The sequence below is a fragment of the Schistocerca cancellata genome, chromosome 3 (assembly GCF_023864275.1).
Source record: "Schistocerca cancellata isolate TAMUIC-IGC-003103 chromosome 3, iqSchCanc2.1, whole genome shotgun sequence".
Classification (NCBI taxonomy): Eukaryota; Metazoa; Arthropoda; class Insecta; order Orthoptera; family Acrididae; genus Schistocerca; species Schistocerca cancellata.
This window is the reverse complement of record NC_064628.1, coordinates 256122093-256143784: the sequence shown is the minus strand read 5'-3', so window position 1 is coordinate 256143784 and position 21692 is coordinate 256122093. Positions and strand designations below refer to the sequence as shown.

The following is a 21692-nucleotide window of genomic DNA, read 5'->3' as shown; positions in this document are numbered from 1 at the left end:
TATGTGTGATATTTAAATGAGACTGCTGGCTTACATTTTGGTTTCATGAATATTGGCTATCAACATGTAATAAACTAAATTATGCTTTAATTTACAGCTTTCAGTTAGCGATCCCCGAAATATCTTCTGGATGAATCAATAAAATTATATTGAAACACCGTTGCAAGTAAAGGTAACAAAACCACTTGTATGCGAGGAAAGTTTTTACACAAACCACTGTTTTTATAAATTTTATGCTAACGTGCCACTATCATCGGAGACATAGTTTCAACTATATAAATATTTTAGTTTACTGAAGGTAAAGCTTCGTGATAAGCATCTTTCTATTCATACTCATTGTGCTAAGCACTATCGGTTTCATGAACCGACCCTAAGTGAAGAGCTGCTGCATCCTTAAATCACAGGCAGGTTGGGAGCCGCCGCCCCCCCTCCCCGCCATCCCCCTCAACACACAAACGAAACAGTAAGACCACATACGGATGTAAACAAATTGTATAGAAACATGTAAATAACGATTATTATTATTATTATTATTAATTATAGTAATAATTATTATTTATTTCTTTGGCACACACGGCAAATTAAATATGGGAGTGATGGCAAATTCTTTATTGTGCGAGGGGAATTCGCAATGAAAAATTGTGAGAACCACCTCGCCTCAAAAAGCGAACCCTGGAACCGTGCCAGACCGCACATGAAAGCACGATGTGCCCTTGCTTGCGAGCGGGGACTTGCATTTCATAAATAACTTTCGATTAGCTGTGAATTTATTAATTATTTCACATAGCTGACGTATGTAGACAGCCGTTGTGAGTACACTGTGAGCTCCTGCAGTACACAGTCGTTCACAGAATATCATGTTTGGTGCTGTAAAAAACATAGAAAACAGTGGCTCCTTTACTTCCCGAAAAAGAATTCCTTATTAAACACTCACTACCTGTCGCAACAACAATTTCGTAATTGATGATACGAACTCGTAAGCCAAACACGGCTACTGGCACTTTGTTCTGCGTAACTGGAATATTGCACGTCAGTAACTGCACCCAAGAGAGGCAGGTAAATTTGGGTGCCGGAACACACAATTTGTTGACCCAGGCGATGCTGACCTTGTTGCCACCGGATGCCTGACGTAAGAAGTGCTCGTTACAAGGAAGGCAACCTTCGTAATAAATTTGGCTTGTGTCCAGTAACGCTTTGTAGACTTCAGAACAGCTCAAGTACGGTAAGCATACGTGCTTGGCAACGGCGGATAGAACTGAGGTTATTCTACGATGACATCACCGACGGTTTGAGCTCGTACATCACCTTTCAATGGAAAAGCATTTCCCTCTGGGATGAAGTAACCGCCAGACCTCTTTTCCTTCCTCCAAAACTACTATTATGGAGACCTCTGATCTTGTGCGCGAAAAGGAGATTGTAAAGAATAACGTGCATGTCTGATTTATACATTGTAGGGCTCAGTGACAAGCTTATGGCTCTGAGCGCTATGGGACTTAACATCTGAGGTCACATTAGTCCCCTAGAACTACTTAAACCTAACTAACCTAAGGACATCACACACCTCCATGCCCGAGGCAGGATTCGAACCTGCGACTGTAGTTCCAGACTGAAGCGCCTAGAACCGCTCGGCCGACAAGCTTATGTGACGGATTCGTAGAACATGACACTGCTATGTAACGTGATGATCTGAAGTACGCAACTGGAGTATCACAGATAACGACAAAGCGAAAATTAGTACTTCTTTGAGATCTCAACAGAACATATTGACAAAACGAACCTTTATTTCTGAAATAAATCGACATTAGCACGGATTACGTTCAGAAGGAAATAGAAATAAGCGATACAAAAGAATAGGAACTAAAACATTTCAGAACGAAATTCTACAGCAAAAATAAAACATCAGGAGCAATATAGTTAATAGATGAAAGAATGGCAACACAGAAAAATGTTAGAATAATGGCAAAATTATCATACAGGGCAGAAATTCAGTACTGTTCAGTGATTCAGTTGGTCGAAACTAAGATTTTAGTTCGCACACTTTGTACGTAACGTACCCTTATAAAGGGGGTACTACTACTGTTATGAAAGCAAGTATGATGTTTCGTTTTTATCTTCGTTTGTGCATACGCATTGTAAACGGCAGTGATTCTATGAGTGATACTGAATTTAAAAGATACCATTCTGCAAACTTGCTTTGTGTATCTATACCTATCTTTTTTCATTATTTTAGTAATGATTGGTCGCAATTTGACGAATCAATATTGTCAATCAATCAGCGCAAAAAAAAAAAAATTACTTCAAATAAACTTACAACATAAACTTCGCAGGCATGAAATTTGGACACTCCTGAACGCTTCCACTGTAAATATCGCTATTTTTAGCATATCTGAAATTTACGTGCAGATTGCAACGATTCCACTCTTCCCACGGACGTGAAAAGTTTCCTTCCATAAGCTGAAAATCACTAACGAATGCAGAGCCAAACGTTCTGTTGCACAACTGCAGCTCTGTAACTTTGTTGCAAGGCATTGTACCAGGTCAGGGCATGCAAAGGACGTTGGCCTGGCTTGCTCAACTACTGCACCGGCGAGAGAACCGGAATTATCTCCATGCCGGCTCCGTTTCTCCGTCATAAAGCACACGCCAAGTATATCACAATTCAGTTTACGAGTGAAAAATGGTCACTACAAGCATAATATTGACATAAGCAACGTACAGCACTACGGATGTGCCACGTTCATCGTATGCATTTAGTAGGTCATATTAAACCAATAGGGCGAGAGCAATCTTTGGTAATTAACTGCAGTCTCCCTGCGTCTACACTTTATACAAATCAAGTGGAACGTATATCATCTCGATAGGCTCGAAGAAAAAGAAAGAGTAATGAGTAATACTTACCGGAAAAGTAGAGTTAAGAAGCTCCCAAGAAGCCGGCGTGTGGCAACTTCTGGAGTGTACGTGACAGTCATCTTTCCTCAGAAACGTCAATTATCAGCACACTAACTGAATTCACGCCTATTCAAATCACCTGCCTGACGCAAAAAAGCTAGCTAAACAATAATGAATCACAACACTGTGTATAACTGGAGTAGAATCAACGACACAACAGCTTACACGTCAATAATTTTAGTGTGTGTAATGCCTGCCACGAAAGACCTTTCACTTTCGCATCGCGTGCTCCCTGCAGTGTTCTTCGCGGCACTTAGTTTGCGGCTCCTACGCAGTCCACGGCCAGTGAAGAACGCCCGGCAGCCACCTGTTGGCACGCAAGTTTCGCGCGGACACACAGAAATCCTCCCGCCAGCGGGCCACACGAAATCCGGCTGGCGCAGGTCGCGGCCGACTGCAGCACACTGCCGCTAAGTTCGCGGTTAGCCTCTGTGAGGGCGCAGCGGCTGCCCGGACACGACTTGCAGACTGGCCGCTTACTAAGCCCTTTCCGCTCCCGGACGCTCGCCGGCTATCGAAGGACGGCACAACGGCCGTGTTACACAACGAATTCTCGTGGGAGCACTAAAGAGGAAACACGCTCGCGAACTTAATTTAAATGGCGCCGACGCAAACCCCGGCGCGCCAAACAAAAGACTGGTGGCGGGCGTGCTCGTTCCTGTAGCAAAGGCGCGCACTTACAATCGCACCAAAAAGTATTGGCACACGTGCGTATTTATCGTTGCTGGTTACAAACGCCGCACTTTCCGGTACACAGTACATGTACGTGCTACCTCACATACCAGACATTACAATTCTGCCCATAGTGCCTACCATTAACAAAGAAATGCAGTGTTATGGGCAAACACGTATCTCCTCTGCACACAAAAAGTATTGGCACAGAGCATGGCATCTCGGTATATTGCTGGGTTTTCAGGTACCGGAACGCCATCTGCTGACACATTAGACACTGCGTGTTGTTGACGGCCCGGTCGCCAGTATGTTGCTGTAGTGCGCGATAGTGGTCAGCATGGGGCCGAAGAAGAAGGAACATTCAGTGGCGTTGCGTGAGAGAGTGGTATTGCTCCATTCACAAGGGAGAAGCTATCGACAAATCGGAGCAGAGGTGTCTGTGAGCTACACCACGGTAAGAGCCATCATTCAGAAATATAAAGAGACTGGAACAACAGTGAATAAGTGTCGTCCTGGACGTCCAAAAGTGCTTACAACCCGAGAGCGTCGCCATATCATCGCACTTGCTCGGAAGGAACCTGCTACAAGTGCAGCAACTATTGCTGAGATTGTTCAGACAACGTCCGACAAGACGGTTAGTGTTCAGACTATACGAAATGTGTTGAATGAGGCTGACATGCATGGACGTTCTCCCAGGAAGAAGCCATACATTTCGGAAATTAACCGGCAGAAACGCCTGCAGTTTGCCAAGGACTACATCAGCAAGCCGATGGAGTTTTGGAACACTGTGATATTTAGCGACGAATCGAAGTTCAATGTGTTCGGATTTGATGCAAGAAAGAAAATTTGGCGCAAGCCGAATACGCACCTCGACATCAAACACATGCATCCCACAGTCAAACACGGTGGGGGCGGTATCATGGTCTGGGGCTGTATGGCGGCTTCCGGCGTTGGAAATCTAGCTGTAATTCACGGCACAATGGATCATATGAGATACATTGACGTGTTGCGAGGTAATTTACACGCTAGTGCACAGAAATTGGGCCTTACTGGGGTGTTTCAGTTCCAGCAAGACAACGACCCAAAACATACCGCCATGAAAACCCGGGAGTGGTTACTGTACAATGCCCCCAGAAGGGTTCTAACACCACCTCAGAGCCCTGATTTGAACCCCATTGAGAACCTGTGGGCTCATCTTGACACACAAGTCAGAAAAAGGCGTCCGTCCGGTAAAAACGACTTGGAGAAAGTGCTCCTGGAGGAATGGTCGAAAATTACCCCTGATATCACCCGGAATTTAATACAAAGCATTCCTAGGCGTTTACGTGCTGTTATAGATGCTAAAGGGATGCACACTAGCTATTAGATGGTGAACATCAATGAAGAAAACGAACACACTGTCCGATTCATATGCGTGTGCCAATACTTTTTTGGGTGCAGAAGAGCGATGTTTTTTTTCATGACACTGTATGTTACTTTAAGGACAGGTGATTTTGACATATTTGTAAACTATGTAATGTAAGGTGTCACATGTATGGGTTCTGTTCTGAAATATATGTTTCGTTTAACCTACAACCACTAAAATGTAACTGTGCCAATACTTTTTGGTGCGATTGTACGTGCTGACAACGCCACTGGCGTCATTCCGTACCCGGCGATAATGGAATACAGTGCTCTTCGAATGCATTTTTTCCCTCAGCATCGTGGTTACAAATTCTTTATGAGGTAGTATGGTTAAAATATGTATATAGAATGCGGACATAAGCTATTATAAATTCCCGTTACAAACTTCTAGGGTCTGTAAGGGGAGAGAGTAGATCATATTTTGAATTGGAACCCATGTTCGCAAATGTCATCCAAAGACGCCACAGAGTGTCAAAGCTATAGCCGCCGGCGCCTTTAAAGGTATGTATATACAGTGTGATTCCCTGATGATGTTGCAGACTTTCTAGGATGATGAATGAGAATAAAAGTATCAATTTGAGGTAAGGGTTTCTGTGTCGAAAACGAACGAGTCGGAAGTTACAGGCGAAAACTGTTCTGGTACCTTTGACAGTGAAATGTATGTACTAGTACTGTTGTTGCTAGGATTGTTGCGTAGGCAACTTTCATAGGAGGTAGTATGGATAAAAAAAGGAAAAAATGTCTAGTAAACATTGACTGTAAAATGCGCACCTGAGGAGCTGTGAGCATTTCATCTTCGCTATTGTGAAACGCATCTGCTCTATTGAACAAGTACTCATAGCTGTCAAGATATGCATTTTAGAGCCCACGTTTACTGACATTTTTTCCTTGCTTAGTAGGTCCATCTACCACATCTGAATGTTGCCTACCCTACAATCTTAGCAACAACAGTACCAATACATGTATTCCACGGTCAGAGGTATTAGAATTGTTTTCGCTTGTAACTTTCGACTCGTTTCTTTCCGGTACAGGAGCCCCTGCCTCAAATTTACATTTATTCTTCTCAGTAAGAACTTCAGTGTCAATCACCATTTTTCGGCTACTGTTGATTCATAAATAATCTTGATGTACTTCTTTAAAGTGGAGTTTCCACAGATATACAAGATTTTCAACAACCATGTCGTTCTTTATTGTGATTCATCGGCACACAGACACAATTACATACTTCATAAATGTAATCACCTACGACCAGAGTAATGAGATGGGAAAAGTACACAAACCGAGCGAGGTGGCGCAGTGGTTAGCACACTGGACTCGCATTCGGGAGAGCTCAAAAGCCTTTAAGACCCTGGCAGAATGCAATGACGGCTCACTTCTCTGACGACAAGAGCGAGAATATCCTTTTCCTGACTGCGGTCTTAACACATATTACTTGCTGTACAGTACGGCGCGTGTGGATTATGGCGTGAGCATCTGGAACGTTAGGGTTTTTAGAAATGAGAACCGAAGACGTCAGGTAAACACTTGGAAGAGCTCTTACTAGTGCTAAAGGGGTACAAATAGAGCACCTGGCGAAGCAACTATCTGTTTGCCGAAGTCCCAAGAATAGCGCGAGAGTGCGTTAAGCGAACGTAACTCCGCAAAAAAAAAAAAAAAAAAAAAAAAAAAAAAAAAAAAAAAAAAAAAAGGCATCATAGGTGGATTTAGTAATTATTCGTTTTTACGGTCGAAATATCCGTCTCCTCTCATTTGCTCGTAGGTTACAAGTGACAGTGCGATTTCTACCCTATCACCAAATGAGGAGAAAAGTATTTCTTCGTCCGAAAAATGAACATCTATGAAATCTACTAAATATGCCTCAATGTAAAAGGAGAAACGCCTTTGGAAGATAAATGATCAGAAACTAATAAGCATGACACAGTTCTCTTCAAACTTGCTAAAAAATTTATTGCAACAAATATTCCACGTCTTTTAGCAAGGAATGGGTAGCGTATAAAAGGCACTCGAAACATGACTCCGGTGACTTGTATAGCCTTTGTGCCTTGATAAATTCGACTAAATTCTTGATCTCCAAATGGTTCTGTAACCTTTTGCTTTTCGATTCAGGGATCTTATTTCCACGCATTCTTTTTAGATATGACAGTAATCCTTTTTCCATCATTTTTATTTTTGCTTTTTTTTACTATTCACAAAATCCTTTCATAGTCTTTTTAATAAAAAAAACTCTAAGAAATTAAGTCCGAAGCAGGACGCCCCTGCAGTATTTTCCGATGGGAATTTGATCGCCCTCCATACAGCCCGGACTTCGCTCCCTCAATATTCATCTCTGCTGCCATGAACCACTGGGTATGAGGTCAACGTTTTAGCACAGACAACGAACTGCAGATCAGCGTAGAGAATCGGAGAAAAGTGCAGGCGGCTGCCTTCTACGACAAGGGTATTGGAAAGTTGGTACAACGCTACGACAAATGTCAGACGCAGCGGCGACTATGTAGAGACGTTGCTGGAAGGTGTGGCTAACTGCTGCAAATAAAATACTTTTGATTTTCACAGTGGCTACCATTTCGCGATCGACTGGACCTTACTTTCGAAATACGCCTCGCACAAAATTCACCACAACTGATGACAATTGAGCATACAGTGTGTAAATTGCAGATAGAGACAAAGAGTTAAATTCAGTAAAAAAATGAAAATGGATCAAGGGTGCAGTTGTTCTGCAAAGATGAAGCACCTAGCATAGGATAGACTAGCGTGTGGAGCTGCGTCAAATGAATCTTCAAGCTGATGACAACAACCACTACGGTGACAACAATTACTTGTAGGATACAAGGAAATATCCACATCAAGTTACAAATGTGGCGAAATTTCATATCATTGACAGGGCTCTGGAAACAAGAAAATACCCTGTGTGTAAGTTTGCATCGAAGAAGACAATGTCATATGAGTTAGGGGACGTGACGTAGTCAGTAAAGTACCAAGTGCTTCAAAACGAAAATCGGGGTTTAAGGCTTTGTAGCACTTATTAGATTCAATTTACAATTATAAATAATCAAATGAAACAAGTTAAACAACTTTTCTTAGGAGTGTTCAATGCCAGCACCATTCGCCATACGGCACACATCGAGGCGAATTCTTCCTAAACCTTGTCGTTGCAACAACTGCTCAAACCCGTATCGTAAGTCTGGCAGATCAGCTGGTAACGGAGGCACATAATACAATATGCTTAGGAACCCCCGAAGGTATAAAGCAGAGTGGGTGGACGTGGGGACCATGCTAGACAAGTGCTGTCATTCGCACAGGGCATCTATGATCTGTGTCATCCAGCCCTGCGGTCGAGTACAACATCGTTTGACGAATTGCGTACTGAGTTAGGCCAGTGAGGCCGAGCACCATCTTGATGGCAAATAAAGCACTGTCGTTCTGCTTCTTTCAATTGAAGGAAGCGCCAGAGTTCTAGCGCGTCAAGATAAACTCCGCCCGAACAGGCCTCGGAATGCCGATACGCACCGACCGCCGCGTCAACCTCACAGCCCGTAGGCGTCACTGGATGCGGATGTGAAAGGGACATGTGGTCAGCACACTGCTGTCCCGACCATTGTCAGATTACGAGTCGGTACTTCTCAATCAAGTAGCTTCTCCATTTGTCTCACGAGGGCTGAGTGCACCCCGCTTGCCAACAGCGTTCGGCATCATCCAAGTGTCGGCCAAGTCCGACAGCGCTTGACTTCCGTGATCTGAACAGTACCGTTGCTACCACGGCGGCAAGGCCGTTGGGCGCAGCAAGCTAAGAGACACCCGGGAAGAAAACTTACCGCCGGGATACGGCACAAAAAAATTCAATTTACAGGGAGTCTCGTTGCAACTGTATCACCTCGTACGAATGTGCTGATCCCGATATGCACATATTATGTGCGTTCACATTTCCACTTAGGTGAAATGTCGATTCAACATTGGAGATGACAACAACATTCAGAAAATTCTTCATCGTCGTGAATCAACATTTCTTTTGTGAAGTTGGCCCATAAATCGCATAAATCTCCACACAGACGTCACTGGAATTGCTAATTCACGACTACCCTTTCAAACTGATTTCTTGAGGCTACGCGTAAGAGATACTCACTCGTTCAACACGTTCTTCAGTCACTTTTGACCTCTCCGTACTCTTTCCTTTGCAAAGACAGTCGTTGTCGTCAGGCTGATGATACCAGCTACAGATGTTATTATCACTCGGAGGATTACAATAAAACTGAATACGGAATGCACATTGCACTGTACCAACAGATTCACTCCGTGCTAGCCGTAAAACACGAAAGGCTTTCTGTTCACTAGTCCTTTGCTACTAGCGTTTTGTACCGGAAACACAGGAAACAGTGCATATGCACACGTACACAGGCAAAACTGCTCGAGTTGCTCTTGCATTTGATGAGTTATTTATAATTGCAAGTTGCTTGTGCAAAGCTTTAAAACCACAATATTCATTTTGAAGCAACCGGTATAAAAGCGGAGCAGAGACGAAGGGAGAACCTTTATAGTGACAGTACGGGCTGCAGATGGGGAAACCCACGGATGTAAGCGACCTTGCCAGAGGACTGACTGTTACGACCCCGCTCCCGGGAACGGTCTTCTCGGAAATGGCGACGCTGGTTACTGTCGCCTCTGTGGAAGGTGGTCGAAGGACAGTGAAACCGCTAGTAGGTGACAAGGTGTTGGAAATCAAAGCCTCATCACAAAACATGGGGGTCGGGGTAAAGGTAAAAACAGGACAGGTCGCGTTCTGTGGCAGGCCTGACGACAGAGTCAGTGCTGAGTGTTTAAGAGCAGAAAGTCCAGCGCACATGGCTGAACAGGCGACTCCGCAGAAGCAGCTACCTAGATACGTGTGCGCCCATACTGACGCAGCGACATCAATTGCAGCTGCAGTCAGATTGGTCAGCGGACCATTGGAAACTTGTCGCCTGGTCGGATCAATCAAATTTCTTGTTACACCACGCTGACGGTTAAGACTGTATACGCCCTCATGCAGGCGAACGACTGGTTGAAACATGCATCGCATCACGAACGCAGGCTGGTGGGACACTTCTCTGCCATGGGGAAATTCATCTTGGCTTCCATGGGACCTGTGGTGGCAACCGAAGGCACCATGATAGCTTTGAACTGCGTGGGCAATATTGCGTACCACCTGCATGCCTTCGTGCTTGATGTCTTTCCCGATAGAGATGGCGTCTTCCAGCAGGATAACTGTCTGCGTCACAAAAGCAGATTCGTGCTACACTTGTCTTATGAATTTGCTAGTAAGCTCGCGTTGATGTCTTGCCTGGCAAACATGCCTGATATGGAATACGTCCAGGACGCTATCGGAAGCCCTCAAACCACAGGCCCGTAATATGCGGGCATCGTATGACCCGTCAGTAGACATCGGCGCCACGTAAATCTGGAAACATGCCAAGGACTTTTCGAGTCCATGCCATGCAGAATCGTTGCCGCATTGCGTTCCAAAGGTGACCCATACTACATTCCTGGAAATTGAAATAAGAACACCGTGAATTCATTGTCCCAGGAAGGGGAAACTTTATTGACACATTCCTGGGGTCAGATACATCACATGATCACACTGACAGAACCACAGGCACATAGACACAGGCAACAGAGCATGCACAATGTCGGCACTAGTACAGTGTATATCCACCTTTCGCAGCAATGCAGGCTGCTATTCTCCCATGGAGAAGATCGTAGAGATGCTGGATGTAGTCCTGTGGAACGGCTTGCCATGCCATTTCCACCTGGCGCCTCAGTTGGACCAGCGTTCGTGCTGGACGTGCAGACCGCATGAGACGACGCTTCATCCAGTCCCAAACATGCTCAATGGGGGACAGATCCGGAGATCTTGCTGGCCAGGGTAGTTGACTTACACCTTCTAGAGCACGTTGGGTGGCACGGGATACATGCGGACGTGCATTGTCCTGTTGGAACAGCAAGTTCCCTTGCCGGTCTAGGAATGGTAGAACGATGGGTTCGATGACGGTTTGGATGTACCGTGCACTATTCAGTGTCCCCTCGACGATCACCAGTGGTGTACGGCCAGTGTAGGAGATCGCTCCCCACACCATGATGCCGGGTGTTGGCCCTGTGTGCCTCGGTCGTATGCAGTCCTGATTGTGGCGCTCACCTGCACGGCGCCAAACACGCATACGACCATCATTGGCACCAAGGCAGAAGCGACTCTCATCGCTGAAGACGACACGTCTCCATTCGTCCCTCCATTCACGCCTGTCGCGACACCACTGGAGGCGGGCTGCACGATGTTGGGGCGTGAGCGGAAGACGGCCTAACGGTGTGCGGGACCGTAGCCCAGCTTCATGGAGACGGTTGCGATTGGTCCTCGCCGATACCCCAGGAGCAACAGTGTCCCTAATTTGCTGGGAAGTGGCGGTGCGGTCCCCCACGGCACTGCGTAGGATCCTACGGTCTTGGCGTGCATCCGTGCGTCGCTGCGGTCCGGTCCCAGGTCGACGGGCACGTGCACCTTCCGCCGACCACTGGCGACAACATCGATGTACTGTGGAGACCTCACGCCCCACGTGTTGAGCAATTCGGCGGTACGTCCACCCGGCCTCCCGCATGCCCACTATACGCCCTCGCTCAAAGTCCGTCAACTGCACATACGGTTCACGTCCACGCTGTCGCGGCATGCTACCAGTGTTAAAGACTGCGATGGAGCTCCGTATGCCACGGCAAACTGGCTGACACTGACGGCGGCGGTGCACAAATGCTGCGCAGCTAGCGCCATTCGACGGCCAACACCGCGGTTCCTGGTGTGTCCGCTGTGCCGTGCGTGTGATCATTGCTTGTACAGCCCTCTCGCAGTGTCCGGAGCAAGTATGGTGGGTCTGACACACCGGTGTCAATGTGTTCTTTTTTCCATTTCCAGGAGTGCATATTAGGCAGGTGATTATAATGTTTCGTGTTATCAGTGCATGTGAAAAACATTCGAAAAAAGATGAATTTAGTTTAGGAAACGTGAAGACAATACCGATAGCAGAATCAATTTTTATGCATTGGAAACTGAGTATCAAAAAGAGAACTGAGAACCAAACAGAGAAAATGAGGGACGAAAAGATATTTTTTAAAAAATAAGACTTACATGTTAACTCTTAACTGTGGAAAAAAAACGTGGAGTTGCAATTAGGACAGTGCAACTCATTGTAACAACTGAGATTTTGGGTCTTGTGGGCTTTCCCAACTGAGTCCTTAAAAAGTAAAAAAAAGGGGGGTTTAATATCAGTGTTTATTAGAAGCCTGTCGCCGACGAATAATGCAGTAAAGACAGAATATGTGAGAGTGATTCGATGTTGTCTTCAGTCCAGAGACTGGTTTGATGCAGCTCTCACATGCTACTCTATCCTGTGCAAGCTCCTTCATCTCCCAGTACCTACTGCAACCTACAACCTTCTGAATCTGTTTAGTGTATTCATCTCTTGGTCTTCCTCTCTGATTTTTACCCTCCTCGCTGCTCTCCAATACTAAATTGGTGATCCCTTGATGCCTCAGAATATGCCCTACCAGCCAATTCCTTCTTCTAGTCAAGTTGTGCCACAAATTTCTATTCCCTCCAATTCTATTGAATACCTCCTCATTAGTTATGTGATCTACCCATCTAATTTTCAGCATTCTTCTGTAGCACCACATTTCGAAAGCTTCTATTTTCCTCTTGTATAAACTATTTATCGTCCATGTTTCACTTACATACATGGCTATACTCCATACAAATACTTTCAGAAACGACTTCCTGCACATTCAAAATATATACTCGATGTTAAAAAATTTCTCTTCTTCAGAAACGCTTTCCTTGCCATTGCCAGTCTACATTATATATCCTCTCTACTTCGACCATCATCAGTTATTTTGCTCTACAAATAGCAAAACTCCTTTAGTACTTTAAGCGTCTCATTTCCTAAGCTAATTCCGGCAGCATCACCCGATTTAATTCGACTACATTCCATTATCCTCATTTTGCTTTTGTTGATATTCATCTTATATCCTCCTTTCAAGACACTGACCATTCCATTCAACTGCTCTTCCAGGTCATTTGCTGTCTCTGACAGAATTACAATGTCGTTGGCGGACCTCAAAGTTTTTATTTCTTCTCCATGGATTTTAATACCTACTCCAAATTTTTCTTTTGTTTCCTTTACTGCTTGCTCAATATACAGATTGAATAACATCGGGGATAGGCTACAACCCTGTCTCACTCCCTTCCCAACCACTGCTTCCCTTTCATGTCCCTCGACTCTTATAACTGCCATCTGCTTTCTGTACAAATTGTAAATAGCCTTTCGCTCCCTGTATTTTACCCCTGCCACCCTCAGAATTTGAAAGAGAGTGTTCCAGTCAACATTGTCAAAAGCTTTCTCTAAGTCTACAAATGCTAGAAACGTATCTATTTTCTAAGGTAAGTCGTAGGGTCAGTATTGCCTCACATGTTCCAATATTTCTAAGGAATCCAAACTGATCTTCCTCGAGGTCGGCTTCCACCAATTTTTCCATTCGTCTGTAGAGAATAGTGTCAGTATTTTGCAGCCGTGGCTTATTAAACTGACAGTTCGGTAATTTTTACATGTCAACATCTGCTTTCTTTAGGATTTGAATTATTATATTTTTCTTGAAGTCTGAGGGTATTTCGCCTGTCTCATACATTTTGCTCTCTAGATGGTAGAGTTTTGTTAGGCCTGACTCTCCCAAGGCTATTGTTAGTTGTAATGGGATGTTGTCTACTCCCGGTGCCTTGTTTCGACTTAGGTCTTTCAGTGCTCTGTCAAACTGTTCACGCAGTATCATACCTCCTATTTCATCTTCATCTACATTCTCTTCAATTTCTATAATATTGTCCTCAAGAACATCGAACTTGTATAGACCCTCTACATGCTCCTTTCACCATTCTGCTTTCCCTTCTTTGCTTAGTACTGGGTTTCCATCTGAGCTCTTGATATGCAAGTCGTTCTCTTTTCTCCAAAGATCTCTTTAATCTTCCTGTAGGCAGTATCTATCTTACCCCTAGTGATTTGCGCCTCTACATCCTTACATTTGTCCTCTAGCCATCCCTGCTTAGCCATTTTGCACTTCCTGTCGATCTCATTTTTGATATGTTTGTATTCCTTTTTGCCTGCTTCATTTACTGCATTTTTGTATTTTCTCCTTTCATCAATTAAATTCAATGTCTCTTCTGTTACCCAAGGATTTCTGTTAACCCTCGTCTTTTTACCTATTTGATCCTTTGTTACCTTCACTATTTCGTCTCTCTTTTTCTGCTGTATTTCTTTCCCACATTCTTGTCAATCGTTCCCTAATGCTCTCCCTGAAGATCTCTACAACCTCTGGTTTATTCAGTTTATCCAGGTCCCATCTCCTTAAATTCCCACCTTTTTGCAGTTTCTTCAGTTTTAATCTACAGTTCATAACCAATAGACTGTGGTCAGAGTCCACATCTGCCCCTGGAAATTTCTTACAATTTAAAACCTGGTTCCTAAATCTCTGTCTTACCATTATATAAATCTATCTGATACCTTGCAGTATCTTCAGGCTTCTTCCATGTTACAACCTTCTTTCATGATTCTTGAACCAAGTGTTAGCTACGATTATTTATGCTCTGTGCAAAATTCTACCAGGCGGCTTTCTCTTTCATTCCTTACTCCCATTACATATTCACCTACTACGTTTCCTTCTCTTCCTTTTCCTACTGTCGAGTTCCAGTCACCCATGACTATTAAATTTTCGTCTCGCTTCACTATCTGAATGATTTCTTTTATTTCATCATACAGTTCATCAATCTCTTCATCATCTGCGGGGCTAGTTGACATATAAACTTGTACTACTGTGGTAGGCGTGGGCTTCGTATCTATCTTGGCCACAATAATGCGTTCACTATGCTGTTTGTAGTAGCTTTCCCGCAATCCTATTTTCCTATTCATTATTAAACCTACTCCTGCATTACCCCTATTTGATTTTGTATTTATAACTCTGTATTCACCTGACCAGAAGTCTTGTTCCTCCTGCCACCGAACTTCACTAATTCCCACTATATCTAACTTTAACCTATCCATTTCCCTTTTTAAATTTTCTAACTTACCTGCCCGATGAAGGGATCTGACATTCCACGCTCCGATCCGTAGAACGCCAGTTTTCTTTCTCCTGATAACAACGTCCTCCTGAGTAGTCCCCGCCCGGAGATCCGAATGGGGGACTATTTTACCTCCGGAATATTTTACCCAAGAGGACGCCATCATCATTTAATCATACAGTAAAGCTGCATGCCCTCGGGAAAAATTACGGCCGTAGTTTCCCCTTGCTTTCAGCCGTTCGCAGTACCAGCACAGCAAGGCCGTTTTGGTTAATGTTAAAAGGCCAGATCAGTCAATCATCCAGACTGTTGCCCCTGCAACTACTCAACTACTGAAAAGGCTGCTGCCCCTCTTCAGGAACCACACGTTTCTCTGGCCTCTCAACAAATACCCCTCTGTTGTGGTTGCACCTACGGTACGGCTACCTGTATCGCTGAGGCACGCAAGCCTCCCCACCAATGGCAAGGTCCATGCATGTTGCATGTAACTATAAGTCTGGTAAAAAAAAAAAAGTGTGTTTCGTGAACAACTCACATTACTTCTCGAAATAGCCTCCTTTGGAGGGCACATACTTGCTCCAGTGGTCCTCCAGCTTTTTCATCCCATGGGAAAACTCCTTTCTGTCAAACTCCGCACAATACTTGGTAAACTGCAACTATTACTTCTTCATTTGACGAAAATTTCTTCCCAGCAAGCCAAAGGTTCAAGTTACGGAATAGGAAAAATACTTGGGGGCTGAGTCAGAGCGGAAAAGGAATCAGTTCAAAGCCCAAGTCATGCAATTTCGCCTTTGTTATCGCTGATGTGTGGGATGGTGCGTTAACCTGGTGAAAAATCACTTTTTTCGTGTCAAGCGTGGTCTTTTATCGAAGTTTGAAACGATGCAACAATGAAGTATAATAGGGATCAGTTATGGTTCCGTCGTTTTCCAACAAAAACAGTAGTCATCACCTTACCAACTGACAAAATGGTCTTAGCCTTCTTCAGTGCACTTTCACCAGGATTTTGGCTGCCATATTGACTCTGGTGTGTCGTGATACATCCTGGTTTCATCAACAGTCACAAATCGGTGCAGAAAGTCTCATGGATTACGTCTTTGGTTGACTGTGAGCAGTTGTGACAATCACCTCGCAACACACAGCTTCTTCATGGCCAGTTCTCCGTGCAGGATATTATGCACTCGGTCAGTTGAGATGCCCCCGTGTCAGAAATCTCAGGAACTTTTATTCGGCGATCTTGTATTACCATATCACGGGCTTTGTGAGTGGTTTCCTTTGTAGTGACCTCAACTGCATAGTCGGAGCGCGCTTCGACTTCGGTGCTCGTCCGATCACGTGTAAATGCATTAACCCATAACTACATGGTCTTCTATAATGGTGATACCACGTACTTATACGTTTGTGACTATTACAGCGCCATCTGTCAGAAGGCAAAAAAAGTGGTCCAACTGAAACATTTATATTTATTTACGTACTACACGAGTATGCAATAAAAATGGGGGGTCCTACTTAAAAAAAAAAACGCAGTTGATATCCGTTTGACCTATGACAGCGCCATGTAGTGGGCCAACCATAGCGCCATCTGGTTTCCCCCTTCAAGCTAGACAAGTTTCGTTCTTTGTTGTTTTTTCGTTTGACGCTATATTTCGTGAGAGATTTGGCCCGGTCACGATCAATGGACCACCCTGTATATCGCCAGAACATCGCCATTCGTAGAATTACAGGACGCTCCGCGTCTACTACCCTATATACTACCGGACATACTTCATAATGTTACACTACCGGGCAACTAATGACCTATTATGTGTTTGTGCTGAAAGTATGGTAAGCACTGAGACTGACGTGGCGCCGACTGCACTATTTACATACAGCGTGCCCCATACATCTAAGCTCAAAGTTATACAGACAGTAGAGCATACAAAATTAAGAACTTTTAAATAAGAAATCAATGGCCGTAATGAATATTGTACGTGTCAAGGCGTTTCCTACGACAAATGAGTGTCAGGAAAGTGTTTATAAACGGCTTATGATTGATAACAGATACCTGCCGCTTTGACGTTGGTAGCGCTACATTGAAAAACAATACACAACCGTCCGATGCACGTCCAGGGTGTATCCACCTCGCGTTAAAACTTTACGAGGGGCCGTTCACACTCTAACCTAGAAGCTTATGGTCTAACGTCTGTCGCATGGGGACATGGCAAGTTAAGAAGGCGGGACGGCTGATTGATATAGCTAAAGAGGTAACAATGTTTTCGTTTCGATCGCGGGAGAAACATTAAACACTTAATGAAGGGTTTCCCAAACTGGGTGGGAAGTGAATAAATGCTCCTCGAGAAACTATTAATAACTTGGTGTTTTTCTTGTCGTCATTTTGACGATATAAATTGTTATTTTAAAATTTTATTGTAATTTATGTATTATTAGGTACGATTTGAAATTGAAGTAATCTCTGAATAAAACAAGTTTTCTCATTTTTAAGAATCATTAACCTTCAAAATAAGCAACATATTGTCGAAGTGTCCCATCAGGGCAAAAGTTTGGGAAGCTCTGATTTAATGCAACAACAACAACAACAACAACAACAACCTAAACAAGCTAGGTGCTAGCGTGCAATCAAACTGAATTTTCGGAGAAAAACATCTAGTTTGTGGAGGAAAGTCCACAAACACGTATTAAGTAGTTTACCACTGAGTTTTCATTAATTCCTTTTACTGTACCTTGGCATTTCTGTTATTGATACATACTCTGCGGGGATCAGGCGGCAAGTAACAGAAAATGAAACTATCACCTTCCAAGCTAACACAGACCTCCGGCTACAATACAGATCAGGTTACGTCAACTCAAAAACAAAGTGCCACCTTCAAAGCTAACCTACATCTAGGGCTACCCTACAGATCGGTCTTTCGACCTTGAGACGAAAGCGTCAACAATATTTCAAGACATACAGTCCATAAGTACTGTAAAGATGAACAAAGCAACTCTTGGAAGCAGTAAAAGCAGAAAATGTCAAGATAAAGCGAGTAATAAAAATCAGAGGTGTAAATGGCAAGATATACGCCAATATGGGTCAAATGCGGAACGTGAAGGAGAGGCCGTCAAAAAAGGGCGCCTAATTCGTATGTTAGTGGCATGAAGCTAACAACAATACATTGGCTACCAAATTATACGCTGCCATCTGCTACTTCCAATATGACATGGAGGCGTGTTGCCAACTGAAATCTGCTTTACACTGCAGAAAGCACAGCCCGTGGACGACGATTTGTACAGTTTAGACCTGTTTACAGTAAATGACTGGTGCAGAAGACGTAGCAACACAAAAAATTGCACGCGTGTATTTAATGTATGCGGAAGCACGATGAAGTGCTTGAAAAGTCGAACTAATTTGTAGAGAAAATTTCCGCAATAATTGCCACACTAACTGGAAAGAAACCTAGCGGCATGGACAGAAATTCAACGAGAAACTGGATCATTCAAAAGGCACAGTTTTTCCCGAGGATGTTAACAAATAATTGTTCGAGCAGTAGAAGCTTAGACGGTGTTAGATCGTGTGGGAGAAGATACATCAATAAGCATCTGTCAACCTAGCCATGAGATACAGTGTTGACAGAAAACTAGATTGGGGTATTAGTGAAGCAGCAGTTACGTCATCAACAATGCCTGAAACCTTCGATAGCAAAGTATTTTGAATTAATGTGTTATGTTATAATGCATGCAGTGATAATGGTGGTCGCCAGTTTGAGCTCTTACTGTGAGCATAAGTCGCTTTGGAGTTAAATTAGTTAAAAAGTGTCAAATAAAAGAAATATATTTATTTCTCACCACTGTTTCCTTATCTCAAAAACTCATTTCAGGATCCTCTGCCGAGTGTGTAACTTCGATCCTAAGGGTTTGGGGCAGCACGTGGACGAAGACATTGCTTGGAAGAAAACTTTGATTTAAACGACGCCGACGCGTATTTCCGTGAGCGAAACAAAAGACTGCCGCCGGGTCTGTTCTGCCCGGCGATAGGTGCGTGCAGTGCGTTTATAGCAACCTCAAGCAAGTGACGTACGTTTGTAGACGACGAGAACAGCATACAACTCAGCTGCTGGATGCTAGCCAACGACTGTTGAAGCAAAATTCCCGTACATTGGCAGTGGCTGTTTATAAGACTGCATTCACACGTGCGAATAAATAAGAAGCAGTAAAATACCTGTGCAATATCTTTAACTACAATTCACAGGCCACTTTATGGTGTGTAGCGGAGGGCACTTTGTGTACCACTCACTTTTTCTAGTTCTACTCGCGAATAGTTCGCGGGAAGGACGACCGCTGGTTTGCCTCTTTATGCCGTCTCGAATTCCTGATTTTAACTTTTTCGCGAGACGTATGTACGAGGAAGCAATATACACTCCTAGAAATGGAAAAAAGAACACATTGACACCGGTGTGTCAGACCCACCATACTTGCTCCGGACACTGCGAGAGGGCTGTACAAGCAATGATCACACGCACGGCACAGCGGACACACCAGGAACCGCGGTGTTGGCCGTCGAATGGCGCTAGCTGCGCAGCATTTGTGCACCGCCGCCGTCAGTGTCAGCCAGTTTGCCGTGGCATACGGAGCTCCATCGCAGTCTTTAACACTGGTAGCATGCCGCGACAGCGTGGACGTGAACCGTATGTGCAGTTGACGGACTTTGAGCGAGGGCGTATAGTGGGCATGCGGGAGGCCGGGTGGACGTACCGCCGAATTGCTCAACACGTGGGGCGTGAGGTCTCCACAGTACATCGATGTTGTCGCCAGTGGTCGGCGGAAGGTGCACGTGCCCGTCACCTGGGACCGGACCGCAGCGACGCACGGATGCACGCCAAGACCGTAGGATCCTACGCAGTGCCGTAGGGGACCGCACCGCCACTTCCCAGCAAATTAGGGACACTGTTGCTCCTGGGGTATCGGCGAGGACCATTCGCAACCGTCTCCATGAAGCTGGGCTACGGTCCCGCACACCGTTAGGCCGTCTTCCGCTCACGCCCCAACATTGTGTAGCCCGCCTCCAGTGGTGTCGCGACAAACGTGAATGGAGGGACGAATGGAGACGTGTCGTCTTCAGCGATGAGAGTCGCTTCTGCCTTGGTGCCAATGATGGTCGTATGCGTGTTTGGCGCCGTGCAGGTGAGCGCCACAATCAGGACTGCATACGACCGAGGCACACAGGGCCAACACCCGGCATCATGGTGTGGGGAACGATCTCCTACACTGGCCGTACACCACTGGTGATCGTCGAGGGGACACTGAATAGTGCACGGTACATCCAAACCGTCATCGAACCCATCGTTCTACCATTCCTAGACCGGCAAGGGAACTTGCTGTTCCAACAGGACAATGCACGTCCGCATGTATCCCGTGCAACCCAACGTGCTCTAGAAGGTGTAAGTCAACTACCCTGGCCAGCAAGATCTCCGGATCTGTCCCCCATTGAGCATGTTTGGGACTGGATGAAGCGTCGTCTCACGCGGTCTGCACGTCCAGCACGAACGCTGGTCCAACTGAGGCGACAGATGGAAATGGCATGCCAAGCCGTTCCACAGGACTACATCCAGCATCTCTACGATCGTCTCCATGGGAGAATAGCAGCCTGCATTGCTGCGAAAGGTGGATATACACTGTATTAGTGCCGCCATTGTGCATGCTCTGTTGCCTGTGTCTATGTGCCTGTGGTTCTGTCAATGTGATCATGTGATGTATCTGACCCCAGGAATGTGTCAATAAAGTTTCCCCTTCCTGGGACAATGAATTTACTGTGTTCTTATTTCAATTTCCAGGAGTGTATTTTGTTGACTCTCCTAGGAACGTACGCTCCCGGAACTTCAACAGTAAACCACATCGTGATGCAGAATGCCTCTCTTGCAGTAACTGCCATTGGAATTGGTTTATGACCTCTGCGACGCCTTCGTGCATTGTAAATGAATCTGTAACGAAACGTACTGCTCTTCTTTGGCTCTTCTCGATTCCCGCCATCAATCCTATTTGGTACGACACTGACGAGCACTATTTAAGAATCGCTCGAACGCGAATTCTGGAAGCTACCTCCTTCGTGGGTGGACTACCGTTCCTGAGTATTCCTCCAGTGAATATCAACTGGCATTTATTTTACCTAAGATTCCTTTTATGTGGTCATTCACTTCAGCCGGCCGCTGTGACCGAGCGTTTCTAGGCGATTCAGTCCGGACATGCGCTGCTGCTGCGATCGCAGGTTCGATCCTGCCTCGGGCACGGATGTGTGTAATGTCCTTAGGTTAGTTAGGTTACGTAGTTCTAAGTCTAGGGGACTGATGACCTCAGATATTAAGTCCCATAGTGCTTAGAGCCATATGAACCATTTTGGTCATTCACTTCAAATCGCACCGTGCTTATACTACCCGACCACGATATTATTGCAATTGGTCTCCGTAGGCCGTTATCGAAAACACGCGGTAGGGCAGCAGTAAAGAAGTACAGTGGTGACTGAGGAAAACGCACTGCACTGTGAATGATTTCAAGACAGTTGTGCATTTACTATCAAGTGGTT

General features: G+C 44.8%; 1 protein-coding gene across 4 annotated transcripts in view; it reads right to left on the bottom strand.

Moving 5' to 3' along the window:
- LOC126174904 (bestrophin-2-like) overlaps positions 1-21692 on the bottom strand; it is a 481716-nt gene that overhangs the window by 401574 nt on the left and 58450 nt on the right. Inside the window, exons 1-2 of one of the 4 annotated variants that reach the window (XM_049921336.1) lie at positions 3115-3383; positions 2899-3032 (exon numbers count right to left, since the gene is read on the bottom strand). The exons of 2 other annotated variants lie outside the window; for them this stretch is intronic. In XM_049921336.1, the coding sequence (XP_049777293.1) occupies positions 2899-2969 (71 nt within the window). In that variant the 5' untranslated portion in view covers positions 2970-3032; positions 3115-3383. Of the gene's footprint in view, positions 1-2898; positions 3384-21692 lie in introns of those variants that run through there. One more of the 4 variants, XM_049921334.1, reaches the window with a different exon arrangement.